The sequence below is a fragment of the Phyllobates terribilis genome, unplaced genomic scaffold, assembly GCF_046119375.1.
Source record: "Phyllobates terribilis strain yellow unplaced genomic scaffold, ASM4611937v1 Scaffold_11__3_contigs__length_659146591, whole genome shotgun sequence".
Taxonomy (NCBI): domain Eukaryota; kingdom Metazoa; phylum Chordata; class Amphibia; order Anura; family Dendrobatidae; genus Phyllobates; species Phyllobates terribilis.
Genome location: NW_027362771.1, coordinates 117,329,706 through 117,355,286, shown reverse-complemented (window position 1 = coordinate 117,355,286; position 25,581 = coordinate 117,329,706). Strand labels below are relative to the sequence as shown.

The window sequence follows — 25,581 nt, the reverse complement described above, 5'->3', positions numbered from 1 at the left end:
TTCCTGAGCGTTTCTGCATCTCCCTGGCAGAAAAAACGCCTGCGGATTGTACATGCGAATTGTACATGCGGATTGTACATGTGTTTTTCCTGCCAGGGACATGCGGATGTGAAGCGTTCTTCACTTGCATTTCCACATGCGGATTGTACATGCGGATTGTACATACGTTTTTTCGGCCAGGGATAAGAGTTTGTCACACGTTTTTAGCATGTGCTTTTGTCAAGCGCTTTTCCAAGAGATTTTAGCATCACTTGGAAAAGTGCATGAAAGTTGGTCACACAATATAAATCCATGCAACCGGCATAGATTTATATTGTGTGACCAACATAATGTTAAAAAAAAGAAATAAAACGTAAAAAATCAAAAATAACCTTATACTCACCTTTCCGGCAGCCTCGGTCTGCTCCCGGCGTCGCTGCTGGCTCTGTGGCGGGTACCAGTAATATAAAAGGACCTTCCATGACGTCAGGTGATGGTCGCATGACCAACAGCTGACTAAATCACGTCACCGAAGGTCATTGCAGATCACCGCTGGGAGCCGAGGAGAGCGCATCGTCACCGGGAGGACACTGGGAGGAGACCAGGGGCGCTGGAGAGATGAGTATGATTATTTATTTTTAACTTTATAACTCTTTTTTAACTTGTAGGTACTATGGTACCCGGGTTTGGAGGAGAGTCTCCTCTTCTCCAGACCCAGGTACCATCCGCGCATTAAATCACATAAGATCCGCATGACTACATGTAGTCATGCGGATCTTATGCGATCCAATGCAAGTCAATGGCGGCGATTTCGCAGCGGAATTGCACTAGAATTGGTCTTGCTGCAGTTTTTGTACAATTTGTTTGCATATTTGATGATTTGTGCTTTTGAATGACACCATCCATTTTATCATGTAATGTACTAGAAAAAGGGGGGAAAAAAATCCAAGTGCAGCGAAATAGTGAAAAAAGCACAAATTTACAATAGTCTTTTAGTTTTTATTTACAGAGTTCATTATATAATAAAAATGAACCTGGTAATATGATTCTCCAGGTCAGTATGATTATGGTTATACCAAACACGCATTTTTTTTTAAATTGGTGAAATTTGTAAAAAAATAAATAAAAAATTTGTTTGTATCGCCATTTACCGATAACCATAGCATTTTCAATTTTTGGGTGTTGGTGCTGTGGGAGGGCTTGTTTTTTTGCACACTGAGCCGCTGTTTTTATTGATACCATTTAGAGGTAGATACAATGTTTTCATCGCCTCTTACTGCATTTTTGTGCTGTTGCGGTGGTCCCACAAAATGCAATTCTGGCAATTTTTTTTTCTTATTACACCGTTTACCGATAGAATTTTATATTTTGATACATCGGACTTTTACAAATGTAGAAAAGTCGCATACTGTATGTGTATTTTTTATTATTTTTAATGGAGGAAGAAAGGGATGAATTCAACTTTTATGATTTTTATCTATATATTTTTTTTTTTAAATTTTTTTTACTCTGTATTGTACGTGTTAGTGGGATATTTAGTATCCATTTTTAGATAATTAGAACATATTACAACATTGCTATAACTGGGTACACAAAAAAAATGTTACATGCCATAAAGCCCACTTGTCCCCAACTCCCTGCTCCTCACCCATCGTACATGCTAGCATTCCCTAGCAGAGGCACACTGCCGCTATAGAAAAAGCCACCCCTCTAGATAAGACCCTGGTACAAGGTTCCTTAGTTATAACTGTAATTTCCCAGTGGAGCTAGTACAGAATAATGATAAAACAAATCTTTCCTCATTGTTCATAATATAGCATGATTTCCCATATACTCTACATAGTCTTCACAAACTGCATAATTATCATAAATTCCTCCATCGTGCTGGATCTCACTCTACATGGACTCATGTCTCAGATGGCACTATGGCTATCAATCTGTGCATCGCCGAATTCACACCTGACCAGTTTCATTACTGTGCATTTTGGATTTATTAAATTTGCCATACCAGATTGCCTGTAATAGGAAGAATCAGGCCACAGTTATTAAACGTGACAACAGCACAGTAAATTTCATTATGCAAACATAATTATGTTTAGTGACAACAAAGCTAATTATTAAATCACTTGGGCTCCTAGCAGTCTGTGCAGTTTGGAAGTGCCCTGTAGTCATTACAGGAAGCCATGCACAGTGCAGATGTCTAGCCGTCATCACGCAGCCAGCAGAACTGATTAAGAGCAATACAATTTATTTTTAGGAACGTAAGACAGATGCATTGAAGCAATATAGCTATTTATTGCCTTGAACACCTACAATAGATCTATGATCATGTTAATAAACTTGTAGGAAAACTGCCAAGGCGTTAATATCTTGTCTGTCATTTCTGATAAATAAGGTTGCTTTATTTTATAATGCGGAAAAATGCTAAAATGACACTTGCTGCCGCATACTTACTAGCACTGAAAACAGAATATGTATGGTGAACAAGCTAGATCAAAACACAAAGAAATTGTCCAACTTGATATTTCATCTATTTATGCCATGTTACTCTTTACATAGAAAAAGGAAGAACTGGACCTCTGCCTAATTACCATAGAGGAAGATGAAGTTGGAGAATGTGGGGTATTTCACTCTCCCATATCATATGATGTAATTTCCCATTTTTACAAGTAAGTAGCCATCATATGGTCAAATAAACCACCGTAAAGACTATCTTGTCAGGCAGACTCGTGTTAGGAGACAATATGGCCGATCCTAAAAGGTGGCCATACACATTAGCTTATGGTGGGTTTACACTATCAAATTCACAGTGTTAAACGACAGCCGGCTACAGTCACATAATAGTCTGTTTAGACTGTGCAATCACACTTCAATGTGCACAGAGCTATTGTGCATACAATTAATACGATCGTTCGGTATACAATACACAGAACATGTTCTTCACATGGGTTACACAGGATGATGTGCAGCTGAGAACGATAATTTTTAGGCAAGCTTAAAAAACAATTCACCCAACGAATGAGAGTTTTGCATGTTTGTTGGGTGGTCGGCAGCCCATCTACCCTGGACGATTACCAGGAAACAAGCATTCCTAAGGAAGCTCATTCATTATATTTCATCAGTGCAAATACACCCATAGGATAGGCTATCACGGCTATGAGCAATCCCACCATCACAAGTCAGACTGAGCTGGAAGATCAGAGTAATGCATTCATAGAAAATATAAGAAATTTCAAATACAAACATTTATTTTTTTTATGAGCTATCCTTCAGTTGAACAATCTCTTAAAACTTTTGGCCAAATGTTTTCATGGTTTACAAGCTGCAGGAGATTAAACCAATTATCTAATGCATAGACATACACTATTAGAGTGGTGAGGTGATGATGTGATCACACTTAGCTTTACTTGCTGAAGTTGTAACACCACAGTAAATATACTAGATTTGCTCTTTTATCTTAAAGGGAACCAGACAGCTATGCCACGGAAGCATGTATGAGGCAGTGGCTTCATGATTTTAGTCATGTATGTTTAATCCCTTTACAACCCAAGGTGGTTTGAACGTTAATGACCAGACCAATTTTTTCAATTCTGACCACTGTCACTTTATGAGGTAATAACTCTGGAACGCTTCAACGCATCCCGCAGATTCTGAGACTGCTTTTTCGTGACATATTGTACTTCATGATTGTGGTAAAATTTCTTCGATATCACTTGCGCTTATTTGTGAAAAAAAAATAAATTTGGCAAAAATTTTGAAAAGTTTGCAATTTTCAAAATTTGAATTTTTATGCCCTTAAGGGTTAATAGCAAATTAAATTGGAGTGCCCAGTGTCAGGCAGCAGCTGCGAAGGCAAATAGAGTCATGGTATGCATCAGAAGAGGAATAGGGGCATATGATGAGAACATTGTTCTTCCTCTGTATAAAGCGCTGGTAAGGCCGCACTTAGAATACTGTGCACAGTTCTGGGTTCCGGTGCTCAGGAAAGACATATTGGAGCTAGAGAGGGTAAAAAGAAGGGCGACTAAGGTAATAAAGGGAATAGAGGGACTAGAATACCCAGAGAGGTTGTCAAAATTAGGCCTATTTACGTTGGAAAAGAGAAGGCTTAGGGGAGACCTCATAAACATGTATAAATACATCAGGGGGCAGTACAGAGATCTCTCCCATGACCTGTTTATACCAAGGATGGTGACAAAGACGAGGGGGCACACTATGCGTCTGGAGGAAAGGAGGTTCCTGCACCAGCATAGAAGGGGATTCTTTACGGTCAGAGCCGTGAGACTCTGGAACTCTCTGGGAGAGGAAGTGGTGATGTCCAACTCACTTAATGAGTTCAAGAGAGGCCTGGATGCCTTTCTTGAGAACAATAAAATTACATCTTATGCTTAGTTAATTAATCCAGGGATTTAATCTGACTGCCAGATTGGTGTCGGGAAGTGAATTTTTCCTCAATGATGTAAATTGGCCTATACCGCATGTTGTTTTTTTTTGCCTTCCCCTGGATCAACGCTGCGGAATAGCTGCAGTGCACAAGAAATAGGCTGAACTGGATGGACGCTTGTCTTTTTTCGGCCTTATAAACTATGTAACTAACAGCATGGATTTATATAGTGTGACCCTGCGCATGACCAAAATATCTTCCTGCTGTCTGGTGACCCTTATGTTGTCATGACGACATCGGGTCGTCATGGCAACATCCGGGAAGCCGCGTCAGACAGCGCTGGAGGCCGGCAGGAGAGGTGAGTATCCAGATCACCTCCCCTTGCCTCCGCAATGCTGCGATCGACTTCAATCACAGCATTGCGGGGTTAATGTGTGTGATGAACCTGTAGCCGCCATCTTGGTAATGATAAATCATATCCAGGGATGGCCACACTTCAGCAGCCCCCACCCTTGGGACCTTCTGTTAAAACGTCAGCTAGATAGTTTCCCCCCATCCAGGCTCCTGTAAGATAAGAAGCCTACTTAACACTTGAATGCTAGGAGCTTCAAAGACTTCGAGAGGAAACACAGCCAGCAGGGGGGGGTGCTTCGTCTATCTGTACCTGACCATTTGTCCCATAGGACTAGTTTCTTTGTCTGTCACAAGCATGGAGGCATAAGATATAGAAACATGAATAGTACACGCATGTTGCGTGGGATGGGCCAATAAAAAAATATCACGGCGTCCCGGAGCCATTGCGCACACAAGCCTCCGCGGTAGACGTTTGTACGTGCTCTGGAAGCCAAGATATAGCGCGGAGCCATTCCTGAGGACCGTATGGTATCATAATTGATATCAAAAGGTCGGTTACGGCGGCCCGAATCCATGGGAACCCCTGGGGGTATCATGAGACCATCCCAGAAGAAGTTATTGGGTTCCATAGAATTTGGGCTTCTGATCGAAGTTAGACCTGAGGGTGGAGACTGAGCCAGCTGACCTCACCAGCAGTGGGCGGGACGGGGCAGGTAAGATAGCAGGACAGACAAGAGACAAGTCAGTCTTGACCCAAGAGTGGTGTGCTGAACATCTGAGCACCAGCTGAGGCCACCAAGGGGAGGAGCAGTTTGACCATGCGGTGGTAGGCCTCAGCCTGTAACAAAGAACCGTGCCTGCGATCGCAGAATCCTCTCCCTGCGTCACAAGAAAATCAAGAAACCGGTAACTGATATGCTGTGGTGATTCTGTGTGTTGTATTCCATTGTTGTATAGTTTAGCCTGACCTTATACCTGTGTATATTTAGTTGTATATCGTGTATCTAGTGTATTATTATAATCAATTACCTCAAGTAATTGTGGGCCTGCCTTTTATTCTGCATAACGAACGCACGTCCGTGTGAGCTCGGCTCAAGCCAAAAACGCTACCCAGGGTTGGTTCCTGACCCGATATAGGCCCATTCACGGACTGGGCGTATATCTAAAATAGGGACTGGTGGCAGCATACCAACTGGGGATTGGGGAAGGCTGGTAGTGACGGTCGGAGGTTCAGATATATATATTCCTGGCGCGGCCAAGGAAGATATATATACCGCCCTCACTACAGAGGGCCCCGATACCCAGTAGGTTACAGGACAGTCTCTCTGGCGACCGCTTATCCTAGGTGCAGTTCCTTGACTGACCTGAGGCTAAGAGGGCGCTAGCGAGTTGTGCTGTGTAGTGACGTTACGGTTTAGTGACGTTGAAGGGGAACACTCTACCGTGTTCCCTGCGCTGGTTGCAGCTTCCTGGCACTACTTTCTCTAGGTGCAGTACCTTGACTGACCTGAGAGGTAAGGGGGCGCCAGAGAGCTGCACCCACCGGCCGGCTTTCATCACATTGGTGGCAGAGCGGTGGGATTGCAGAATAATAGTGTTGTGGGACCCCTACTCCCAGGCACTAAAGACTGCCAGTGGTAACTTCCACTGCTGGAGTCTTAAGGTCAGCCCAACGTTAGACGGTCAGGCTAAAAGTATAACAAGGTGTGTGCAAACTCAGGGTTGCAGCGGTGTCGGTTACCAAGATGGCAGACGGCACCAGGAGCAAGACCCTGCAAGAGGCTAATGCTACGGTCCGTGTGGCAGGAGGGGAGGACATTGTTACTCATGGCGAGGAGGAGTCCAGCCCGGGCACCTCAGGGAGCCAGTCCCCAGTATACGGTCCCGCAGTGGGCTGCCCACCACCTACCCAGCCCAGCCTGTCCAGATCACAAGCCCTTTTACAAGCGGCTATGGCAAGTCTCCAGTCTCATGGCGATGCCGTCTACAAAACCCTCCTGGCAGCATCAGAGAAGGCAGCGGAGGAGGAGCGTGCAGAGCGGGCTGCGGAGCGGGCTGCGGAGCGGGCTGCGGAGCGTGAAGCTGCAGAGCGCCGGGAGGCTGCGGAGCGTGAAGCTGCAGAGCGCCGGGAGGCTGCGGAGCGTGAAGCTGCAGAGCGCCGGGAGGCTGCGGAGCGTGCAGAGCGAGCTGCGGAGCGCCAGCACCAACTGGACCTGGCCCAGCGGGGGCTTCCGCTAGAGCAACCAACCCATCAGGAGACCAAGTCGTCCAAAGTCCGAGCTGAGGACTTCCCTCTACTGGAGAAGGATGGGGACCTGGACTCCTTTCTGGTGGCATTTGAACGGACCTGTCTTCAGCACCATCTGGCCCGGGATCAGTGGGCCAGATACCTGACCCCCCGTTTGAGGGGTAAGTCCCTGGATGCCTTGGGGGACTTACCTGCCGGGGAGGTACAGAACTACGACTGCATCAAGCGGGCCCTGATCCGGCAGTACAACCTCACTCCCGAGTCGTACCGCCAGAAGTTCCGGAGCCTGCTGCGTGGCCCCAAGGACACCTGGACCGATCATATGCGGGCGCTGTTGAGAGCCGCAGAGCACTGGACCTCGGGTCTAGCGCTTACTACCCGCCAGGAGGTCCAGGAACTGTTCGTCACGGAGCAGTTCTTGTGGAACTGCCCAGAGGACCTCCGACAGTTCCTCCGTGACCGAAAACCAACAGGGGCTTCTGCTACAGCCGCCCTGGCAGACGAGTATGCCAATAACAGGGCGCCTGAGCTGAAGAAGTCTGCCAGCAGCACCTGGAGAGGGGGTAAGCCCAGTCATGCCCCTGTTTCCCCGGCCCCTAGAACACAAGGGGTGTATCCCCCTGTTGCCCTCTCCAGGCAAGGACCAGACGTAAGACGTTGTCATCTATGCAACAAACCAGGACACTTTAGGGCTGAGTGTCCCCAGCGCCAAAAGACCCCATCCCAGTCCCAGAGAGCGCCCAATGTTTTGTGTGTGGGAGGGGGTGGTGGTAGGTCCCTGGACAACATCCAACCCGTCACCATAGGCCGTTCTGCGGTCATGGGACTGCGGGACACTGGCGCTGAACGAACACTGGTACGGCCTGAGGTGGTGTCCCCCCAGGACTTGGTACCAGGAAAGACTCTTTCCGTCTCCGGGGTTGGAGGCGTGGAGCCGGCCCTTCCCGTTGCCATGGTGTATTTGGACTGGGGTGCCGGGAGGGGGATGCGGGAGGTGGGAGTAACGCCAAATATTCCCGCAAATGTTTTATTAGGGACCGACTTGGGGCGTCTAGTATCGCAGTATGTACCCTCTGAACCCCCAAGTTCGGCCCCCCAAGAGTGTATTGATTTGTCTGCTGCTAATGCCAACCATGTTGTATGTAGTGTGCGTCCTGCTGAGGAGGAGGGAGTGAAACCTGAGGGTAACACCTGCACAGACACAACACAAACAGGGTTAGTGAAAGCAGGTGGGGAGTGTGGGGATGCCCGCAGAGGTGCTCAGCCGGCGTGCCGTGACCTCTTGTCCTCCGGTGAGGGAGGGGGCGGGCAGGATTCTGTAGAGGGAAGCTCAGGGATGGAGAGGGGGGCAGCTACCGGCAGTGTAGGGCTCCCAGGGGTATCCAGGCTGCTGAGTATAGGCCCACTGCAGGGGGAGGAACAGGCCATGGGAGGTGGGGGTGTCCCAAGAGAGGAGCCGCCAGGTAAGACCCCAGGGCAGGAGTTTCCCACATCCGAGATGTCCAAAGGCCTAGGAAGCCTGCCTGATCGGGCGGCTTGGTCAGAAACAGAGGGGAAGCAGGCACTACCCACGGTCACAGCGGTCATAGCCGCTGTCACCAGGAGTGGGAGCGTCGGAGCCCAAGGAGCCTTGCAGAGGTCCGACGGCTTCCCCACTTCTGACCAAGTGTCTGCCGGGTCAGACAGCGGCCAGGTGACATGCCCGGAGGGGCTGACGGAGGATGTGGCAGTTTCGTCGATTCTGGCCACATCAAGTCAGGAATTTCAGGCTGCGTTGGAAGCAGACGACAGCCTGAAAGCTCTCAAGGAACAGGCGGCACAGCCTCCCATGGAGTCAGACTGCGAGCGTGTGGTCTGGGACCAGGGACGGCTGTACCGGGTAACGGTCCAGCAGGGTTCACCGGAGGCGTGGCCCAGGGACCGACAGTTAGTGGTACCCTATCCGTTCAGGGCGGAATTGTTGCGGATCGCACACGAGATTCCGATGGCCGGACACCTAGGGATCGCTAAAACCAAGGCCAGGATAGCTCAGCATTTCTACTGGCCTGGGATGGGAGCCGCGGTGGGTGCCTACTGCCGTTCGTGTGACACCTGTCAGAGGGTGGGGAAGGCGGGGCCGCGCCCCAAAGCCCCACTGGTAACTCTGCCAATCATCGAAGAGCCTTTCTCGAGGGTCGCTGTGGATCTTATTGGACCTCTGTCCACTCCCAGCCACTCCGGGAAATGCTTCATACTCACGGTAGTGGACTATGCCACCCGGTACCCGGAAGCGGTAGCTTTGTCGTCCATTCGGGCCGACAAGGTGGCTACCGCCTTACTGGAGATCTTCTCCAGAGTGGGTTTCCCCCAAGAAATGCTCACCGACCGAGGGACCCAGTTCATGTCGCGGCTGATGGAGTCCCTCTGTAAGCAAATGCAGGTGCAACATCTGGTGGCCAGCCCGTATCACCCACAGACTAATGGCCTGTGTGAGCGGTTCAATGGCACCTTAAAGCAGATGCTTAAGATGTTGGTCGACTCCCACGGGAGAGACTGGGAGCGTTACCTCCCACACCTCCTATTTGCTTACCGGGAGGTTCCGCAGGCCTCAACGGGGTTCTCCCCCTTTGAGCTCCTGTACGGGCGACGGGTACGGGGCCCCCTGGCTCTGGTGAAGGAAGCATGGGAAGGGGATTTGGCCACCCCCGAGGTGTCGGTCATCGAGTATGTCGTGCGCCACCGGGACAGGATGATGGCCTTGGCAAAGCTGGTGCAGGACAATATGGCCCAGGCCCAGGCCGACCAGAAGCGGTGGTACGACCAGAATGCTTGTGAGAGGACCTACCAGGTGGGTCAAAAGGTGTGGGTACTGGTCCCCGTACCACAGAACAAGCTTCAGGCAGCCTGGGAAGGTCCCTACTTCGTGCACCAGAAACTCAATGCCGTCACCTATCTGGTCACCCTGGATCACGCCCGTGGAAGGAGGAAGGCCTTCCACGTGAACATGATGAAGGCTCATCATGAGCGGGAAGCGACTGCCCACCCAGTGTGCAACCTTCCCGAGGAAGGAGAGGTAGAAACCCTCCTGGATCTGCTCACCCAAGCCAAGGCGGGTGGGTCCATCGAGGATGTGGGGGTTGGCCACCAGCTCACAGAGGACCAACGGTCCCAGCTGGGGACCACCCTGCACCCCTTCCGGGGGCTGTTCAGCAGCCTGCCCGGAAGGACTGAGATGGCTGTCCACGACGTGGACACTGGCGATCACCCGCCGATCCGGCGTTCAGCATATCGGGTCTCTTTCGAGGTGCAGGGAAACATGCGCCAAGAGATAGACGAGATGCTGAAGCTGGGGGTGATCCAGGCATCCAGCAGCGCGTGGGCCTCGCCTGTAGTCCTCGTACCAAAGAAGGACCGAACTACACGGTTCTGCGTGGACTACCGGGGGCTCAACGCCGTAACGGCCACCGATGCGTTCCCCATACCACGCATCGATGACCTGCTCGATCGGATGGCCGGGGCTAAGTACCTGACCATCATGGATCTGAGCCGGGGGTACTGGCAGATTCCTCTGACCCCCGCGGCAAGGGAACGCTCTGCCTTTATCACCCCTTTTGGACTGTACGAGTCCACAGTGATGCCATTCGGCATGAAGAATGCCCCTGCCACTTTTCAGCGGATGGTCAATACGCTGCTTGAGGGACTTGAAGGGTACGCGGCTGCGTACTTGGACGATATTGCAGTCTTCAGTCCCACTTGGGAGGATCACCTAGAGCACCTGCGGCAGGTGCTCGGTCGGATCCACCGGGCAGGCTTGACCATCAAGCCGGAAAAGTGCCAGCTGGGCATGAGTGAGGTCCTCTACCTGGGTCACCGGGTAGGCGGGGGGGTTCTGAAGCCAGAACCGGGGAAAGTGGATGCCATCGCATCCTGGCCCACTCCTAGGACCAAAAAGCAGGTGATGTCCTTCTTGGGGACCGCCGGGTACTATAGGAGGTTCGTCCCACACTATAGCACCCTGGCCAAGCCCCTGACGGACCTCACCAAGAAGAAGCTGCCCGTCGCAGTCGACTGGACAGTCGCCTGCGAGACAGCTTTCGGGGCACTCAAGGCCGCCCTAAGTAGCTCCCCTGTACTGCAAGCTGCCGACTTCGACCGGCCGTTTGTGGTACAGACCGACGCCAGTGACTTTGGCCTCGGTGCTGTGCTAAGTCAGGTCAACACGACAGGCCAGGAACATCCTGTCTTGTACCTGAGCAGGAAGCTACTGCCCCGGGAGGTGGCTTACTCCACGGTGGAAAAAGAATGCCTGGCAATTGTATGGGCCCTGCAGCGTCTGCAGCCCTACTTGTACGGGAGCCATTTCACCGTGGAGACGGACCACAACCCCCTCAGCTGGTTACACACGGTCTCTGGGTCGAATGGCAGGTTGCTACGCTGGAGCCTCGCTCTCCAGCAGTACCACTTCTCCATTCGCCACAGAAGAGGCCGTGACCACGGTAACGCTGACGGGTTATCCCGGCAAGGGGAGGGTGCAGAAGGACGCACGGGGGAACACAGGAATGTGCTACCCCCTCGCGCCCTCGTATAGGGGGAGGTGTGATGAACCTGTAGCCGCCATCTTGGTAATGATAAATCATATCCAGGGATGGCCACACTTCAGCAGCCCCCACCCTTGGGACCTTCTGTTAAAACGTCAGCTAGATAGTTTCCCCCCATCCAGGCTCCTGTAAGATAAGAAGCCTACTTAACACTTGAATGCTAGGAGCTTCAAAGACTTCGAGAGGAAACACAGCCAGCAGGGGGGGGTGCTTCGTCTATCTGTACCTGACCATTTGTCCCATAGGACTAGTTTCTTTGTCTGTCACAAGCATGGAGGCATAAGATATAGAAACATGAATAGTACACGCATGTTGCGTGGGATGGGCCAATAAAAAAATATCACGGCGTCCCGGAGCCATTGCGCACACAAGCCTCCGCGGTAGACGTTTGTACGTGCTCTGGAAGCCAAGATATAGCGCGGAGCCATTCCTGAGGACCGTATGGTATCATAATTGATATCAAAAGGTCGGTTACGGCGGCCCGAATCCATGGGAACCCCTGGGGGTATCATGAGACCATCCCAGAAGAAGTTATTGGGTTCCATAGAATTTGGGCTTCTGATCGAAGTTAGACCTGAGGGTGGAGACTGAGCCAGCTGACCTCACCAGCAGTGGGCGGGACGGGGCAGGTAAGATAGCAGGACAGACAAGAGACAAGTCAGTCTTGACCCAAGAGTGGTGTGCTGAACATCTGAGCACCAGCTGAGGCCACCAAGGGGAGGAGCAGTTTGACCATGCGGTGGTAGGCCTCAGCCTGTAACAAAGAACCGTGCCTGCGATCGCAGAATCCTCTCCCTGCGTCACAAGAAAATCAAGAAACCGGTAACTGATATGCTGTGGTGATTCTGTGTGTTGTATTCCATTGTTGTATAGTTTAGCCTGACCTTATACCTGTGTATATTTAGTTGTATATCGTGTATCTAGTGTATTATTATAATCAATTACCTCAAGTAATTGTGGGCCTGCCTTTTATTCTGCATAACGAACGCACGTCCGTGTGAGCTCGGCTCAAGCCAAAAACGCTACCCAGGGTTGGTTCCTGACCCGATATAGGCCCATTCACGGACTGGGCGTATATCTAAAATAGGGACTGGTGGCAGCATACCAACTGGGGATTGGGGAAGGCTGGTAGTGACGGTCGGAGGTTCAGATATATATATTCCTGGCGCGGCCAAGGAAGATATATATACCGCCCTCACTACAGAGGGCCCCGATACCCAGTAGGTTACAGGACAGTCTCTCTGGCGACCGCTTATCCTAGGTGCAGTTCCTTGACTGACCTGAGGCTAAGAGGGCGCTAGCGAGTTGTGCTGTGTAGTGACGTTACGGTTTAGTGACGTTGAAGGGGAACACTCTACCGTGTTCCCTGCGCTGGTTGCAGCTTCCTGGCACTACTTTCTCTAGGTGCAGTACCTTGACTGACCTGAGAGGTAAGGGGGCGCCAGAGAGCTGCACCCACCGGCCGGCTTTCATCACAATGTGCCAGGAGTGGTGCGGGACCGCTCCCTGCACATAGCACCGGGTGTCAGCTGTGACAATCAGCTGACACTCGGCGGCAATCGCACCCGCACACCGTGTGCGGGCGCGATCGCAAAGACTTACTAATACGTATCAGGCTCTTAAAGCCCAGTGCGCAGATATGTATTCATACAGATTTCAGTGATGCCTCCCTTATCAAGCTCCAGGTTTTGTTTGCTTACAATGATTGTTTTAGCACTAGCTTACCATTGCTTGGACACAGCACATGCCTCCTGGTCTGGCAACGCCCCCTCCTGTGATAAGCACCTCACTGAGTATGTACTTTGTATATAACAGAGCCTGGTGGGGGCGGAGTTAGCTTTCTCAGCTCTGCTTCATTCGAAATCTAAAAACTCTGATTGTGTCAGAACGGCTGCACTCAGTAATTTAAGTGATACATCATTAGATTCAGCTTCTTTTTGCCTACATCAGGCGGCTCTCAGATGACATAGCAAAAACCTGCTGACAGATTCCCTTTAACTCTGAAATGCTGAGGTGTTTCAGAGAGAAATGTAGTTTAAAGGGAACATGTCATGTAACATAACGCTATTAAGCTGAAGATATGGGGTTAATCTGCAGGTTAACAGCATTCTGACACCGTGCAGCACCTGCACTGACAGCCCCGCTTCTGGGAGGAAATTAACTTTATTCCTTCTGGCAGCCTTACTCTTTCAGTCATATGGGTGCTGCCAGCATGGTTTCAGTCACCGCTCAGTGTACAGAGAGCGACGGCTGTAACGAAATCCCACAACACTGACTAACAGCTGGCTCAGAATAAAGTTAATTTCCTCCCGGCAGCGGGGTTCTAGGTGTGGGCATTGCTGCGTGTCAGAACGCAAATAACCTGCTGATTAACCCCATATCTGCAGGTTTATAGCGTATTTTACATGGCAAGTTCCCTTTAATAGCCACTGGGGACTGAGTTGCACAGGGGACTAGTTGAATAGGTGGATCCCAGCAGTTTCTCTTGGCCATCCCCTTTAAATGATAGGTTTTTCTCGTTACATGCAGGCAGGGAGAGACCTGTCACTCCAGGGGAGCAGGCAGAGAGAAGCTGCCAGCGCCAGGGACCCGCCTGTCAGACGAGCCTCCCATGTGGCTGGGTCTCAGGCAGCTAATAAACTATGTTTTTCTCTGAAATGCTGATACTTAAATCAATAAGACTAAAATCATGCAGCCGGGATCTGATACATGCTGTCTGATCCACAGCAGCATGTATCAGCTGTCAGGTTCCCTTTAAAGGAGTTATTCATGTTGAACAGGAACGCCTCTCAGCTTTCAGATTGCCGAGCTGAGGTGTGTTGTACACCTGATTAACAGTTTGGCGTGGTTGTGCCGCTGGCCGAAACTGTACATTGTCAGATGATGCAAGCAGAGGCAGTTTTGGCAGTGTCAGAGGAGCACAGTTGCACTAAAGGTAGACAGATTCTGTGTTAGAGCAAGATTCAGACCAGCGCTTGTAGACTCTATAGCAGTGTTTCCCAAACCCCATACTCACGGACCCCAACGCATCATGTTTTCAGGATCTCCTTAGTATTGAACAGGTGAGAGAACCTGTGGCAGTTTCTGATGCCTTAATAATAATTCTCTCACCTGTGTAATACTAAGGAAATCCTGAAAACATGACGTGTGGGGGGCCGTGAGGACTGGAGTTTGGGAAACACTGCTCTATAGCAAAGAGCTTATATGTGCTGTGCTTCTTCCTTAGGAAACAATAAGAAAATCCCTAATTTCTTGAGAATGGAGAGGTTTTTTAGTAAATCGCAAAGTTGTTTGCTTTTACAAACACTTTTGCAATTTTACCCTATAAAATGATGCAACCCGTTGAACGTTTTTTTCTTCTGCATTTTTTTGTTAAAGTGAAATAAATTAGAAAATAATTAGGAATCACTACACTCACCACTGTAAAAAACGAACAACGTATTTTACTACATGGAGCGATTATCCTTGACCAGAGCCATTAAATAGGACACACTACAATTAAAATGAAATGACCTAAGACTATTTTATAGGTCACTAAATGGTTGCAGCATGCATGGTTTTTTTTGCATAGAAGGAAGTAAGCTGGAGAACACATTCTTATATTCCAGAATTAGAAAACTAAATTTCAAAATGAAAATTTCAAGCTTACAATTCAAACCTGTGAATTAAATCTAATTCTTTTTTTTGATCTGGGTTTTATGGAATGAGTCTCTTTGTCCTTTTGATATTTTTTTAATATTGACATAGCCTAATGGGAGATTTTCTAACAGGCTGTAATCTCATCAATTCAAGAATATATAGCTTTAAATAACATTCTACATTATATATTTTAATGGTACTTTTAAATCAAATTTTCTTAAAAAATCATCAAACTTTTAACAGCACTTCAGCCAGATACCAGAATATACCGATGCATTTTGTGCCCAGTTATTCTAAAAAAGTAATTTAAAAATTTGCCCCTTTCTCATATAATGTTCAAAACTACAGATTTTTACTTCTACAAAGTAAACAGTCAAATTATGACAATAATTTATTCCAGAGTACTGGCTGGGGAAAAAAAAATCCAGTGAATTTTATAGACCATATATATTTATTAACACTACCCAAATAAGTGCGCCAATCCTGCTGATAAAGGTTGGCACACCTGCCAGTTGTTGCATATAATTTAGAAATGTGAATGGTCTGCCAGTGTGACAGGCATGTCTCTTCAGCTATAGCCCTGACTTAAAAATAATTGACATATTCTTACTGATAAATTTTTATTTTGTATTATTTCCACTGAGATGCTTTGCTTAGGTTTCCCTTTTGTTGTGCTGGGGATGAATTTCTTGAATTGATTAATACTTCTTTATATGTTTTTTGCGGAAAATTTGAATCTGTCCATCATGAAAAGGGGCTACACGAGCAATTAATATTAATTTACAAACAAAACTTAGTGTCTTTTGCATGATGAATTGGTAAAAATGAGAACCAATCAGTGATCGCATGTTGCTAAAGTTTGTAAAGCATGCATTCATATTTAACAATAATTAAAATGTCTCCAAAATGTTGACTGTATTTGTGATTACTTGTCTATTCTACTCTCCTTTAGTCTTCACTGCTAACAACTAGCATATAGTTGTTTATATAAGAGATATATTGCCAAAAAAAATATTCTTTTTAGGTCATGATATTTATGCTGATTATGCAATCACTGAGGACATTTATATTAGCCCATGTTTGTAGACTTTTACTAGATTTTCTGATATTTTAGTTGATCATCACATGTAAAAGGCCCTTAAAAGGGAATCTGCCACCAGGTTTTTGCTACCTCATCTGAGAGCAGCATGATGTAGGAAAAGAGACCCTGATTCCAGCGATGTATCACTTAGTTTACTGGGTGCAGCAGTTGTGATACACTCAAGAGTTTTTCGATGTAGCAACTTTCTGTATATTGACTGTAAGCTTCTAATCAGCAGTGGGGGCAGAAGTGGACCAGGATGCAGGGTGGGCAGCTAATAATCTAGTGATAACCTCCTGCTGATAAAACACTTATTGTATTGAATCAATAGCACACAGCCTATGTGTGCTTTCACATTGCGTTCATGTGTCCTGTTGGAGCTTACATCTGAACCTCCCTTGCAAAACGGGGCTTGGGCGTATGCGCCGAAGGGCCATAGACTGTAATGGTGACGGCAGAGCGAACGTGCGCCTCCACGTGCATCATTTTCAGGAGTGGACGCCTACAGTAGACACCTAGACTCAGTCTACTATGTCTGAGTGTCCGCCTCCTGTAGGCGTGCACTCCTGAAAATGATGCACGACAGACCGCATGTTCGCTCTGCTGTCACAATTACAGTCTATAACCCCCTCCGAACCCCGTTTTGCAGAGGAGGTTCGAACGTGTGCCCCGACAGGACCCATGAGCACAATGTAAAAGCACCTTAATAAGTGACACATCCCTGGAATCAGAGTCTTAGCCCCTTTCTCATACTGCCCTCAGATTAAATAGCAAAATCCTGATGACAGATTCCTTTCAAGTGGGGCGAGTGTTTAAATATTCCAACGAGACAGTCATTTATGATTAGGTGGTCCGAAATTTACGAATACTCATCATGAAGCAAATATATGTAAACATTAAGCTACATAGAACTAAATCATAAATCTAAACATTTAGCTGTATGGGGCAATAACATAATTACTGTACATACAGTCACCACAGAGCTACGTCCTTTTTTATATATGATGCCTAGTGCCTATATTTTTGAGAGGACCACCCTCGCAGAAGACCATTTTGAAATGCATTTTGAGAGTTCGTATTAAAGAAATTTTACTGTGTATTGCTTTATATTATGTAATGGAAGAACAGAATTACATTCCAATACAATTGCTGGAAAACAAAAGAAATGTAATTATTTTTAACTCGAATTACATTGCATATAACAGTTTTTTTCAGTGAAGGCTTTGTTGCTTAACCCTCCGTCACATACAATATCGGTTCTAACGAGTTCACATACAATGTGACTGTCAGGCGCAGGCTAGAAAAATACCTATAATATCTAATGTTTGCAATTTCAGTGCTCTAAAAGTGATCAGTGACCTTCATAGGGATGTAATAAAAGAGACTACACATAATCAGGTGCAAAAAAAAACCATTTACTTAACATAAAACTAATAACTCTGAAATACAAACATTTCAAAACTCCCGCCAAATAAAAAAGATGTGCCTGTCAGGCCTATTGTATGTGACGGAGGGTTAAAATGATTTTTTATTGGTTTTTCATTTGATTTTTGTTGCTTTATCACGGTGACATCTATAGCTGACATCTTTAGTGAAGAGGTTTATGTAAAATCCAACCTCAGCGACTCCTCACTCCCCTTCCCCCCGAATTCTCATACATTCATACTGATTTACACCGGATAATCAGCACCTTTTAGTTCATCCTCTACTATTTTCTATATATTCATCATCTCGATAACAGGCTGGCCTTCTTTTTATGCAGAAAATACAATAAGGCTACCTCAGCTCTTATTGATAGACATGGTGGGTGGTGATTAATCAGCCCCCTGCCAGAAAAAGGGGTTGTATAACATTAACCCTTGTCAAAGAGGCAGCTGTATAGTCCTCCATTATAACTGCCTACTGCCACACATCCAATGAGGAAAGCTCTACTTTGTGAATTTAACAATTTAGTTTCTTGATGTTGGGGGAGGAAAATAGTGAGGTTTGCTGAAGGGCTCTAAACCTTGTCTTGTTTTAGAAGGATATGGGCACAAAATGTAATATTAGCTATATATTAATACATTAGAATACAGTTTGGTAATTGAGTTTTATTCACTTTCATAGAGGCTGATATTTTTCTATTCAGTTGTAATGGCCATTTTTACAATTCCAAACACAGTAATGGCAGTCATATTGGTTGTCTCATTTATATTATCTGCTGAGAAACAGAGTTTCTTGTATAATTACTGGAGTTGGTGCGAGTCGATTGGCAGGACCACATCATTAGTCTTGTGACCACGTCACGTTGCGAGAACTGCCCCCTACCTGACGACATCCAGCCTGACGTTGCGCCAGGCCTTGCTAATCACAAGAAAAGCTGCAGATGTCGTCAGATCTCGCAACTCCCTTTCAGCAGCCAGAGATTACGGTTGTGGTTGATGGACTGGGTGGTGCGAATCAATCCCCACAAACTCTAATAATTACTATATGAATTATATAACGAAGCAAAACGATCTGCCAAAATGGAGACCAAGTTTTCAGCTTGGAGCAGGAATGTCCATATGGTACAAATGTGATGGGTTGGTAATATTTGGAGTAGTGGTCTTAAACACTACTCCAGCATATTTTTTTTATTTTACCACTGGAGTGGTGCTTCTAATCTAAGGTCCCTGGCCCTACTCTTATCCTCACCTGCCACCATCTTCACCTCGTATCACCGACGGTCTCCAGCAGTTTGTGACCTGCAGGATCACTCCTCGTTCTGGCTCTCATAGACTGGCATTGAGAGCTTGTGACGTAATTTCTGACTTCGGCCAGTCAGAAGTTGCGGTCACAAGAAGGCGCCACAAGACCGGAGTGGCGCTGAAAAAAGGTGAGTATAAGACTCAGTGCAGGGACCTTACATTAGAATCACCACTTAAATTCACCACACGCTGAAAAATACCCAAACTGCTGGAGTGGTACTCCAAGAATGCTAGAAGCTCGGAAAGCTATGAAATGCCATATCTGAGGTACATCTCTTTCCCCATGTGAAACTTGTGTATCAGATTTGGATAGTATACACAACAGTATACAGGATAATATGGATATTTTTTTTTAAATGGGGTATTGTGCCCATACTGACATATAAAGATATCAGAATAAAGTATGGGATGTACGTGCATAGTCTCATGCACTTTACCCCAGTCTTTAGGAAACATTTGTTTGTGTTGTATGCTTCAGCAAAAAGCAATGAAGTGAGGCCGAGTGATATTCAGCGCACAAGAGAATACAATTTTGTAAGAAATTCCATGTCATCCTTATTTTCTATGCCTCCTGCTGATGACTGAAGAGAAATCATGCAGTCACTTGTACATTATCCATATTTTTCAATTAGATTTGGGTACAAGTTCAATGTCCTCTAAATGATAAGAGCGATCCCGCCATTAAATACCCAAAGGCTGCCTAAAAATATCTTTTTTACCTCACAGTTTTTTCTGTTAGGGTATGTACACACTGAGTCTTTTTGCCGAAATTTTTGGAACAGAAACTTAGTTTCTACTTCAAAAACGAGTCAGTGTGAACATACCCTTGAAGTGTTTTTTCCAAACTGAATACATAAAAAAAATGTTTGCTAGGAACCAAAACCTGTCGTTTGATCAGATGACACAGCCACCATGTCCAGGTAGAAACTGAATGGAGAGGTGGCCGCACATGTACAGGTGTTTCTCACAAAATTAAAATATCATCAAAAAGTTAATTTATTTCAGTTCTTCAATACAAAAAGTGAAACTCATATATTATATAGAGTCATTACATACAGAGTGATCTATTTCACGTGTTTATTTCTGTTAATGTTCATGATTATGGCTTACAGCCAATGAAAACACAAAAGTCATTATCTCATTAAATTAGAATACTTTATAACACCAGCTTGAAAAATGATTTTAAAATCCGAAATGTTGGCCTACTGAAATGTATGTTCAGTAAATGCAATCAGGGCTCTTTTTGCATCAATTACTGCATCAATGTGGCGTGGCATGGAGGCGATCAGCCTGTGGCACTGCTGAGGTGTTATGGAAGCCCAGGTTGCTTTGATAGCAGCCTTCAGCTCGTCTGCATTGTTGGGTCTGGTGTCTCTCATCTACCTCTTGACAATACCCCATAGATTCTTCATGGGGTTAAGGTCAGGCGAGTTTGCTGGCCAATCAAGCACAGTGATACTGTTGTTTGTAAACCAGGTATTGGTACTTTTGGCAGTGTGGACAGGTGCCAAGTCCTGCTGGAGAATGAAATTTCCATCTCCAAAAAGCTTGTCGGCAGAGGAAAGCATGAAGTGCTCTAAAATTTCCTGGTAGATGGCTGCGCTGACTTTGGTCTTGATAAAACACAGTGGACCTACACCAGCAAATGACATGGGTCCCCAAACCATCACTGATTGTGGAAACTTCACACTAGACCTCAAGCAGCTTGGATTGTGGCCTCTCCACTCTTCCTCCAGACTCTGGGACCTTGATTTCCAAATGAAATGCAAAATTTACTTTCATCTGAAAACAACACCTTGGACCACTGAGCAACAGTCCAGGTCTTTTTCTCCTTGGCCCAGGTAAGACGCTTCTGGCGTTGTCTATTGGTCATGAGTGGCTTGACACAAGGAATGCGACACTTGTAGCCCATGTCCTGGATACGTCTGTGTGTGGTGGCTCTTGAAGCAATGACTCCAGCAGCAGTCCACTCCTTTTGAATCTCCCCCAAATTTTTGAATGGCCTTTTCTTAACAATCCTTTCAAAGCTGCAATTATCCCGGTTGCTTGTGAACCTTTTTCTACCACACTTTGTCCTTCCACTCAACTTTCCATTAATATGCTTGGATACAGCACTCTGTGAACAGCCAGCTTCTTTAGCAATGACCTTTTGTGGCTTACCCTCCTTGTGGAGTGTGTCAATGACTGCCTATGGACATCTGTCAAGTCAGCAGTCTTCCCCATGATTGTGGAGCCTACTGAAACAGACGAAGGGACCTTTTTAAACGCGCAGGAAGCCTTTGCAGGTGTTTTTTGTAAATTATTCATATTTACTGAGATAATGACTTTTGTGTTTTCATTGGCTGTAAGCCATAATCATCAACATTAACACAAATAACCACGTGAAATAGATCACTCTTTTTGTAATGACTCTATATAATGTATGAGTTTCACTTTTTGGATTGAAGAACTGAAATAAATTAATTTTTTGATGATATTCTAATTTTGTGAGAAGCACCTGTATAATACTTTCTTCTTGTACACATCTATGAGAGTTAGGCCTCATTCACACATCCATGTTTAACCATGTATGTGAATAAAATGGAACTGGTTTCATCAGTGTTTTGTATCAGTGTGTCATCAGTGTATGGTTCGTGTGTCAGTTTTTACCATCAGTGTTTTTCTTGGATGGAGAAATAAATGACAAAGCTTCTCCTATACTCTGCAATGTTAAATACGGGCAGCACACGGATTTATAGACTTGCATTGGTAATTTTCATCCATGATCCCGGAAAAAAAAGGACATGAGGTTTAGGCCACATTCAGTATTTGGTCAGTATTTTACATCAGTATTTGTAAGCTAAAACCAGGAGTGGGTGATAAATACAGAAGTGGTGATGTGTTTCTATTATACTTTTCCTCTGATTGTTACACTCCTGGTTTTGGCTTACACATACTGAGATAAAAACTCCCCAAATATTCAACGTGTGCACGTGGCCTTATACAGACACGCAGTCCATGAAAAAACACGAACATGTGAACAGCACCATAGATTAGAATGGATACATATTATATCAGTGAAAGAAACGGGTAGAACACAAACGTGAAACTTGGGCGTCTGAATAAGGCCTTAGACTTCATTCAGATGTCAGTTTTCTGCGTACGAGTGCTATTTGAGGTTCTCACGGATAGCACTTGACAGTCTATGGAGCCACTCGCATATCCGCAATCTTTTGCGGACAAAGCGTGGAAAATGTCTGATTTTCGTCAGCAGGTCGGATCAAAGTCAGCAATGCAAGTCAATGGGTCCGTGAAAAAAAGCAAAAAAAAAGAGACCGCACTCTGATTCCATCCAAGGACTATCAGGAAGAAGAAGGTTGAGAAACTTATTTTTTCCCTCCACGTACAAGAGAAAAGACTGATGACACTCAAACTTATCGGTTTGTTTTTCTCATACGTGAGAAACCGATGTGCAAATATTTTGAATTTCCTTTTAAATCTTATTATAAACCATATTTCAAGTGTATTTTCAAGTAGAGAAAAAAAGGTGTACATTGATTGAACACTGTAGGTTAAACTGTTACATGAAGTCAATGCTAAATCATAATGTGCTGTCGTGTCCCTTCTTACATACCACTATGTACATTTATATAATTTAACTGGTACAATATATTAGAACTGCGTGTCAACCACTACTTAGAGGATGATGCCAGCCTTAAAGAGTGGCACTCTAAGTTACATGGTCAATTTACGACTTTTGACAAATAACATTGTTCATCAGCTGCTCTACATAGAACTATATGGAATCTTCTAGCTGGCAATGCCTCCCTTTCAAGTGTGCTCATGTGTCACGGCAGTACAGGAGAACTCATCCCAAGGTTAGCATGTTCATTACAGGCTGCCGAGACTAATCCCGATTGTAACAAACGGCTCTACGACTTACCGCACCATTACCTTGCTCTGGGCATTTTCTTGTCCAATCTGCTATATAGACTACCTTCAAAAAGCAATAATGGAGTGATGTGCAAATCACTCAGCACCAACAAGAAGTGTGATCTCAGATTACTGTACCGGGCACTTGCTCCTATTCCCAAGAGCAAAGCAATAGTCAGGGGTGCACAGTATGCAAAGAAGAGTGATACTTACATATAATAAACTCATATATCGGATTCAATGCCTACTTCAAAAGTGATTATATCAATTAATAACGGTTTCCGAAAATGTTAGAGATAACATATACCAGGTATATATGTATAAAGTTTCACATTCTGATGTCAGAACCTTACGATTATACAGAAATGAGCGGTGCTACGTGGACATTACTTATCTCTGCTTGCATTTTGTAGAAACATTCTCCTGTGCCAATCACTGACTTACATATAGAGCTTGTTCTCTCATTAAAAAGAAGTTCTTCATCATCTGTGGTGTGTTTTATACAGTACTGTGCCCCAGCAACTCCAGAACAACATTATACACAGCTTTTGGGCAGAAACCCCAGATAGATCCCCATTGGAGTTAAAGGGCTCACTCGGGTGTTACTGGCGTCTGGCTGGAGACGGATCAGCACTGCCATTGCAGATCTGCACTGAACCATTGAATAAACTACTTTTAAAAAAACAATTTGAAAGGAAGACACTGACTTGTAACATATATTGATCTATTGATTATGGCCACGTATAATACAATATATATATATACAGTATGTGCATATATATATATGGACTTGAAAATCTAGATGTCCAAAGTACTTTCAAGAAACTAATTATATATATATATATATATATATATATATATATATATATAAAAACTTGCAAATCTAGATGTCCAAAGTATTTTCAGCAAACTTTAGCCACAAAATGATAGAAAGTGTGAACGACAGTATTACTCAAAAGCCATGTTGTCATGTTGCTTGCTCTCAATTAAGAAATTTCCAGGAATGAACTATCAGAAGTACTTTGATAACCCAGAATGATACAGATTTAATGGGGGTGCACATTAAGCAGTGTTACATGTGTCCAGACATTGTCAAACATTTATAATGAAATGAGCAGCACATAGCCTTTATAATTAGCTAACACAAAACAATCAAATGCTCTATGAACCCAATTATTTTCCCATGAAGCTTAATTAACAAGAAAGGAGGCATATAATGGGTTTCAAAGATCACACTACAAGTTCCACTTATGAAGAATTGACCCTTCCAATCCAGCGCACTGCTTTGTACATGTACCACTGATCGCAGACATCCCATACAGAACACGCCAGCCGGGGACGGAATACAGTATCCCATCAGAACATTGAATATTAGGACAATATCAGCCTCCAGAATTTATTATAATAGTAAACAGAGAAAAAAAAGGGACAATACCAATCCTGTATTTTTTTCCTGCATATGCCAATGACATGCCAGCCACGTGCCACAAGAGGGTCTCACAATTAAAGGAGAAATTTTGTAGTTGACCAAATGATTTTTCTCTGAACTTTCCTATAACTCGTAGTCTTACCCAATCTTTTATGCCTATGTGTCACTGTCAGTAACATATGACTATACAAAGTTTGTGGTGCCAGGAAACCCAGCAAAACATGTCTTCTATTATACAAATGTGAGAAGTGTAGAAGTCAAAGACTCAACTGTGACATTGAGAAGATGAAAAAGATGCAAGCTGTAATATATCTGCTTGTATACAAACAATATAATAATAATGAGATAAAAGCCAGCAGGAGGTGTAGGAAGATCACAAGTCATAGGGCAAGCCCTAGAATCAGCGGGCACATCCACTCTCCTGGCACCAGGTGGGCACAGGGGGGCGCCTCTCTTACCTGGGTGCAACATACTTTGGAAATAAAAGATGACCAGGACGAAGGATCCCAGGCAAGTGACCAGCACCATCCTGCAGATGCGGTTCATCCTCATCACCTCCATCAGCGCCTGCTTCATCGCGATGTGCTGCCGCCGCCTGCTCTGCTGTAGGGTGTGGATGGCGCACTGGGGGCTGGTGGAAGGGAACTTGCCAGGTTATTGTATGGGCATTCACACAGGAAAGGATGCAAGGTACAGGCTACCCAGATCAGACATTGGCATCAGCCGCTGGCAGTCCGGGGAGATGCTCCAGCATCACTAGCCTATAGCATGCAGTCTGCTAGTGGCCGGCTCCCGGGTCTGGTGCTCTGCTCCGGTGATGTCTGCATGAATGTGGTGGGAGCGTGGAGGGAGGGATGAGAGCAGCTGCCAGGCTGTCTGTGCACCGGCCGGAGCTACTCTGACAGCGACGAATGGATGAGGCGAGCCTGACGCCGGGCACCACAGCCGGCTCCTCCTTCTTTTGTTTGCTGCTGAGAAAATGGAGCTTCTGCACTGCCACCTGCTGTCCAGTAGCTGTAACTACACGTTATCCCTAGAATCACCGCGCGGTATGTCGGGACAGGCAGGATGATCTGCGGGAGCTCTGCTGGGTGAACTTCCTTCCTCTGTGGTCACTGAATAATGGTGGAATAAATCTGAGGGGTTTATAACACTGATTTGGAGAAATGACCTGATGGGCAAAGCTTCACCCACTAACCTACAATGAGGTTTTTTTGGGGCACATTTTACTAAGAGACTTCAGAGAGATGCT

At 45.7% G+C, this 25,581-nt stretch overlaps 1 protein-coding gene across 2 annotated transcripts in view; it reads right to left on the bottom strand.

The window, feature by feature from the left end:
* CHST11 (carbohydrate sulfotransferase 11) overlaps positions 1 to 25,297 on the bottom strand; it is a 276,139-nt gene extending 250,842 nt beyond the window's left edge. Inside the window, exon 1 of one of the 2 annotated variants that reach the window (XM_073651552.1) lies at positions 24,803 to 25,297. In XM_073651552.1, coding sequence (XP_073507653.1) covers positions 24,803 to 24,905 — 103 coding nt within the window. In that variant the 5' untranslated portion in view covers positions 24,906 to 25,297. Of the gene's footprint in view, positions 1 to 24,787 lie in introns of both variants that reach the window. The other variant, XM_073651551.1, reaches the window with a different exon arrangement.
* Positions 25,298 to 25,581: the final 284 nt, after the last annotated feature.